Source organism: Montipora capricornis, chromosome 13 (genome assembly GCF_036669925.1).
Source record: "Montipora capricornis isolate CH-2021 chromosome 13, ASM3666992v2, whole genome shotgun sequence".
Taxonomy (NCBI): Eukaryota; Metazoa; Cnidaria; class Anthozoa; order Scleractinia; family Acroporidae; genus Montipora; species Montipora capricornis.
In genome coordinates, this window is record NC_090895.1 from 36,739,942 (window position 1) to 36,747,441 (window position 7,500).

Below are 7,500 nucleotides of genomic sequence, written 5' to 3' on the forward strand. Positions count from 1 at the left end.
AAACAGCTGCATTTACCTTAAGTTAAAAATAATTCTAACCTTCACAGTTACATTACTGTCAGAAATAAATGTACATGTACATAGGGAGCAAAGGCTCAGGCTTAAATTAAGGGGCAGTGTTACGCTATTTTAGTCAAACTTCAAACTTCAAAACACTAAAAGACGTCTTTGCATCAATGAAGACCAAAAAATAATGCTGTAGTTTTGTTACCAATAACCACTGTAGTGCACTGAAGCCATTCTTTGTTGTTTGTAAGCCACAGAGAGAGGGCCATAGGACCACAAACATCCAAGAACCTATTTCACAAGTTTGCCCAACTGTTTTCATCTTTTCTGCATACTATAGTATAACAAACACATTAAAAATGCCCAGCTACCAAACACTGATAACCACCTGAGTAAAATTTTCATAAAAACCTTGTACATTTTATTACTCACATTCCACTTTAAGATGTGCCTCAACAGTTACTTCTCTCCCTCCAGTGTTTACTTTACAGACATATGTTCCCTCATCTTTGGAATCCACATTCATTATTGTGAGTAAGCCTTTGTTAACAGAATGTCGCCCTGTGGGCAGTGATCCATCCTTTTTATACCACATCACCTCATCTGGTGAACCATCTTTGTAAAGACACTGAAATGTTGTGCTGTTTCCAATGGAAGCATCTTGCGATGATGGAACAATGGTAAGAGGGTTTACATACTCTGTTGGCAAAATATAGCTGGTTTTACACATCAACAGTCAAATTAACATTAACAATAATATTAACTGGAAGAATTTCAGTTGCAAGTCAAATGGAATGGACTCCGTCCCTTGGCCTGACTGGACTGCCATGGACTGCCCTTGATAATAATTCATAATTTAATAATACCTGCATGCAGAATTCATAGCTATAATACTAGATATGCCTCAAGAGAGAACTTATACAGACCAGTGTCAAGAACCAATTATGGGCTTTCAAGATTTACACCAACACCTTCTAGAATTTCGGAAAATATACCTTATAATATTAAAAATTTACCTTTTACTTCATTTCTTTAACAGGCTCCTTCCTAATTATTATAATCATTTTTTTGTGTGTGTGAACTTAATATAAGACTCCTTAGATCGATGCAACTCATTGATGTAAATAATATTGTATATTTATGCGAATTTGTCAATTTGTTAACTTATTACTATTAATTTAATTTTTATCTGTACCATCTATTTTGCCAGTTCACTTCTATACATATATGTATATATTTTTTTCCTTTCATCTAATTCCTATGATAGTGGCCATCTCGAAAGAATTTGCTATAATGGCCACTACGCACTTTTCTACTTTTTAATTCTCACTCATGTATAATAATATTAGTCTATTTCCTTCTTTCTTTTAAGTGTTTTGTCCATCATGTCTTTTCTGAAATAGTGCATAATAATAATAATAATAATAATAATAATAATAATAAATCTTGAATGTGGTCTAAAAATGTCCCTTTCCTCAGAGAAAGTTGATGCATCAATACTGTCTCAGACATGCTGCACAGATCTACCTGAATGGTGAAAAACTGATGCAGGCATGTGGTGGATTGGGGCAGGTCCTTTAATTCGAAAGTATTGTTCCATTTGGCTCACTGAATATTTGAATTTTAAAAAAGCAATATAACTTTTGTCCTATATTTTTGAAAAACGCTTCAGGTATGACTAAAACCCAAGTAAGGCCCACCATCCTTTTTCAGTTGGAAGAATAATGGAATTTGCCAGAGAAAGTGAGTCAACCTTATAAACACCCAGGGTATCAAGGGAAAGTGATTATGACAGATGCAAATTTTATGATTACTATCTCTTGTCACATCAGAAACGACTGTGTGTCAACCATGTCAACCAGTTCTTATACCTTTAACAGTCAGCACAGCCACCTTGCTATCTTGTGTTCCAAAAGGATGCTTGGCTCGGCACACATAAGAACCTTGATCAGTCATCATAATTGGAGATATTGTTAAGTTTCCTTTAGGTGAAACAAGTGTTCTGCTTTTATTTGACACTAACTGCCCATTATGAAGCCAGATCACAGTGGGTGGGGGGCGTCCTTTTGGAGGTGTACAATTCAATACCACAGTCTCTCCAGTAAAGGTAGTACGATTCTTGGGTTGACTCCGAAAATTAGTCTTAAATGCTGTCAAAAAATATGGAAAATAAATACATGTTACAAAATGTTACTAACGGAGAGTTGAGATGGCAGTTACATGTAGCAGTCCTTTGGCAGGATGTTCCTGATGGCTTTAGTTACATGTATATACCGTAAACGTCCATGTATAAGCCGCACTTTTTTTCACAAAATTGAAGGAAAAAATCAAGGGTGCGGCTTATCCATGGATACATCTGTGTTTGGAGTTTTAAAAAACCTAATTAATTAATATTCAGACAACTTCGTAAGATCTCAGTGAAAAAACATAAAAGAAACTGAGAGCATGTTGCTGTTGTTCATTGACTTTTTAATGAGTGGTGGCTCCTAAAGGAGCCATTTGTGTCTTTGAGTGTTCAGGGTGCGGCTTATCTACGGATGCGGCTTATACATGGACGTTTACGGTACTAAGGTCTGTCAGAAGGGTCATTTAACCTGCGTTATCTTGAAGGGTTTCCCTCTGTGCCACCCTTTGGCTTTGTGTCAGTTTAATTGAACAGTGTGACAGTGCCTCAAGTGTTGGCTGCTTGGAGGACAATGAAGTTGCCATGGATACCTCCCTCCCTTGCACCCAGCATCCGCCTACTTTCAAGGCACTAGTCCTAAAGCTGAGGTGAGAAGTAGGTCACAGTGACAAGGTAATCAAGTCTAGAAGGGCCTACCTGTAATAAGTACAGGGTACACCTCAAACCAGACAGCTTAATCTGCGCACAAACTGCAATGTATAAGACTTAAAATGGGCTGGTCCCCATGTGGAACATCCACAACTTTATGCTTGAAATTTATTTTGCACTAGTCACAATGAACAATTTATCGATGCTTTAAATCACTTACATCCAAATATTACAGATGCATTTTTGCTGTAGACAGTGCCTTGATAATTAGAAGCCACGCACTGGTAAATGCCAGCATCCGTCCTTTTACGTGACCTGGCCACTCTTGTGAAATAAAGTGCTCCACCGGGTAAGAGATATCTTCGGTCATCCTGAGACGATACTTTCTGTCCATTGTGTAACCAATAAATTTTTGGTTTTGGTGACCCCCTGGCACTACAGTTAAGAGATGCTGGAGAATTCTTTCTGACAACAGTATCAGAAGGGTGTGCAACTATTACTGGTGGGCTTCCTGTTGGTCATAAGAAAAGAAAGGAAAGGTATGATCTTCAAGATAATTTTTTATAGATAACACAATTCTTACCTTTTCCTCCCCAATTGCAAGAGTGGCATTTATACTGTAGATTTCCTCGATCTAACGTCATATGATTTTACTTGCTAATGGGGAACCAGCTTCTTGGCAACAGTGCAAGTTGTTTCACAAGTTGCGATGATCTTTCACATCAGTAGTTGCAATAATAATTTCATACATCTTTCATGACAATGATAAAGTTAAACTGTGTAAAATTCTACTGTAAGTAAGAAATTTGGGATTACAGCCCTTGAATAATGATTACCTTTTTGGTCCTCACCTTCTATATACTTTATCCATACACAGCAAAAAGTCCATAAAAAGATGAAAATGACAGAAGGTTTATGCGTCCTCATATTTACAGACTGCTGGTAAATTAATGAATTTTTCTTTCATCAACGTCAAACAGATGATATTTGGAGCCACATCTTAAAAAACTCTGAAAAATAAAACCAGTTTGTTAATAGGAATAATGTCACTAACAACTTGATAATCTTCTTTACAACTTACAAGTACAGTTTATTGTGTCTTTACAATCAACATGTAAACGTAAATGGCTTGAAATCTCTGCAAAAGATTACAAAGCATAAAGTAGAAAATTGTGACATGGGCAAGAGGGGCTGATGGTAAGAAGCCTTTTATATCTTCCTTGCCAAAAAGTTTGTAAAGGAATTACTGTAATCCCCCAACATGTTTACAAGATAAAGTTTGGATGGCATCATCTGGGTTTGCATTGCTGCATGTTGATATTTAAGAACCATTTCTTTTTATAAATAACGAATAAAATACCCTTTAATTTACAATAGGCCTGTTGCTATGTGAATGCATGGGAAAGAAAACCTTCATCCAAGATTTTTCACGACCTTGGAAATGAGTTATAACATTTTCCCTTTGCTGAGAGAGTTTTAAGTACAAATTAGGACGTTCATTGGAAAACTTGACACCATTTTTAATTACCAAGGACAACATAATTTTTTCAATGATACCACTATTAGAAAATAATTATTATTTGCTTTTTATCATGAAGGAACATCCAACATTCTGCTGCTCAAACAAAGTTTCTCACATTACACAGACCTGCTGATGTACCAGGCTAAACTAAATTAACTTGATGTTTCGTTACAATGTAGAACGGTAGATGTTGTTTGTAGCAATGCATACGGTACCTGTGCTTTATTTATGTTTAACTGTACATATAGTCTTACTTGACAAAAATCTTCTGATTATCAGGAATTCCAGTACTGCACATACATCGACCAGTACATGTGGTTTCAGTTCAGGAAAAATATGAAGTAAAATAATTAACATCTCTGAAACCACATTCTCGGGGAACTGAAGGGTATACTTTTAAAATAATATTCTGTCACAAGTTCAACTGCTGAGTCATATCTTCTAAATTTGCCAAAATAATATATTTTTTTTAATGATAAAAATTAAATCTTTCAGCTGTCATTGGGTGTTGGCCCAAATAAAACAAACCGACCGTACAGTAATCTAGTGCCATGATAAACACTTCTGCTGATTGCTATCATTGGATTTTCATTTGTTATTTAAATTCACAAAAATCAAATTTTGTTCTTAACAGACCTCCATTTAAATCTGTACTTCTCCATTTAAATCTGTACTTTTTGAAAGGGATTATTTTTCACGAAACATTCTGCTTGTAAACCAATCAGGAGGGTCTATTTTAATTGTGGTTTTCCCGGCGGAATGATTCCGCCTTTCGACCAATCATGAAATTGTTTACAAAAATCAAATCAACCACAGACGGAACAGTCCGCAAGTTGACTAATGAGAAGAGGTCTTTCTGATCTATTTCAATTAACACGTCCTCTAGCGTTTATTTTAAGCACAACCTTTACCTCGTCACGCACTTAAAATCGCACAATCGGGTTTTCAATTTGTTTCATTCCATGTATACCGTCGAATTTTCTTCGATTATAGTCTCTTATTTTAAACTGCAATTCATCTCCTTTGCTTGCATAAATTTTATAAAACGCAGATATTCTCTTGGGAATATTATAATGCGCTTTTGACTTGACAAGCCGATAAGACATCTACAGTATTTACCTATCTCGTGTACATATCAAGCTTGTCTTAAAAATCTACACTCACGAGGCTTCGAAAAGTTGAAGATCTCAAATGTCTAAACCTTCAAGTTTAGTCTACAATTTCCTAATCTTCCTCTTGTGTGTGTATTTTGTATGGTTTAGTTGTAGTTTCCTCTTCGGCGGAATGATTCCGCCTTTCGACCAATCATGAAATTGTTTACAGAAATCAAATCAACCACAGACGGAACAGTCCGCAAGTTGACCAATGAGAAGAGGTCTTTCTGATCTATTTCAATTAACACGCTTTTACCTCGTCACGCACTTAAATATCGTACAACCATACCGTCGAATTTTCTTCGATTATAGTCGTTTATTTCAAACTGCAATTCGTCTCCTTTGCTTGCGTTGTCTCATTGGTATGTTTGCTTTGATTGTGCGAAAGAGAACTTCATTCGATTTCGTTAAACACATGCAGAGATTTTATATTCTCTTGGGAATATTATAATCCGCTTTGACTCGAAACATTCCGCTAGTTTATTAGCCGATAAGACATCTAAAGTATTTACATATCTCGTGCACATATCAAGCGTGACTTGTAAATCTACGCGCACCAGGCTTGGAAAAGTTGAAGACCTCAAATGTCTAAACCTTCAAGCTTAGTCTACAATTACCTAATCTTCCTCTTGTGTGTGTATTTTGTATGTTTTATTTGTAGTTTCCTCTTCGGCGGAATGATTCCGCCTTTCGGCCAATCATGAAATTGTTCATATCAACCATAGACGGAATAGTCGGCAAGTTAACCAATGAAAAGAGTTCTTTCTGATCAATTCTGAGTCCTCTAGTGTTATTGATTCCGGTTTCAATTTGTTCAATTTCATGTATACCGTCGAATTTTCTTCGATTGTAGTCGTTTATTTCAAACTGCAATTCATTTCCTTTGCTTGCACATTTTCTTATTGATGTGTTTGCTGTGATGGTCCGAAAGAACACTTCATTCGATTTCGCTAAACACATGCAGAGATTTCATCAAATTACGCAGGTATTCTCTTGGGAATATTTCGCTTTTTGACTCAAAAGTATTCCAATAGTTAAACATCAGGATCTACAGTTACTGTATTTACATATCTCGTGTAGTAAATCTACGCTCACCAGGCTTGGAAAAGCCAAAGACCTCAAATGTTTTGTGTGTATGTTTTATTTGTGGTTTCCTCTTCGGCTGAATCATTACGCTTTTCGACCGATCTTTATAATTATGTGTATCTTTTGTCCGTCCGCCACGAAGAATGTGTTATGTATGGCAATTATGTATGGCGATACCGCTGGCCATGATCTCTAGTTGTTCGATTATTCAGTTATTGTTTGTTAACAAATCAGAATAAACCACGCGGTCAGTTGTTGATCCAACATGGCGTCTGTGTTGTAAGTGTGAATCAAACATGGTGTCAGAATAGAGGATAACGAACGCCACTGAACCGAGCATGGCCGAAGGATACGCAAATTCGTCGTACAAATGGCCAACTATGAACTGGGCTGCTGCAGACCTGAGTAAAGAATGGGAAAGGTTCTATCAACACTGCGAATTCACGTTCGGAGGACCGCTCAGCAAATGCACTGAGAAGGAGAAAATATGCAACCTTATGAGCTTCGTCGGCGACAAAGGCCGGGAAATTTACCTTACCTTCCAGTGGGAAACTGTTCGTGTTGGAACAGGAGAAAGTGCTCAAGATGTAAATGAGAGAGACATACTCGAAAGAGTCGTCGGAAAGTTCAAAGCACACCTCGAAGCCAAGAGGACCCGATTATGGCAGCAGTTAAATTTGACCGAAGACGTCAGTTACAAGGAGAAACCTTTGACTCCTTTGTCACCGATCTTAAGCTCCTGGCGCGTGGTCTGGACATGACTGAGTCGAATAAATTGATTCGGAACGCCATCGCATGCAAATCTCTGGACGAGCGAGTCAGGCAACGCTGCTTGGAGAAAAGTAAAAACCTCACCCTTGAAATGGCAATCGATATCGGTCGGATGTTCGAAGCGACTAAGGATGGAATGCAAGTGATGTCTGGCGAAGACCCTAAAGTGGAGGTCAATAAACTTGCAT

The 7,500-nt window shown here is 37.2% G+C and overlaps 1 protein-coding gene across 1 annotated transcript in view; it reads right to left on the minus strand.

The window, feature by feature from the left end:
- Window positions 1–7,500, minus strand: part of LOC138030799 (roundabout homolog 2-like) — a 44,188-nt gene that overhangs the window by 4,373 nt on the left and 32,315 nt on the right. Inside the window, exons 2-5 of the mRNA XM_068878671.1 lie at window positions 3,631–3,789; window positions 3,000–3,290; window positions 1,878–2,156; window positions 439–705 (exon numbers count right to left, since the gene is read on the minus strand). Of these exons, the coding sequence (XP_068734772.1) occupies window positions 439–705; window positions 1,878–2,156; window positions 3,000–3,290; window positions 3,631–3,706 (913 nt within the window). The 5' untranslated portion in view covers window positions 3,707–3,789. The remainder of the gene's footprint in view (window positions 1–438; window positions 706–1,877; window positions 2,157–2,999; window positions 3,291–3,630; window positions 3,790–7,500) is intronic.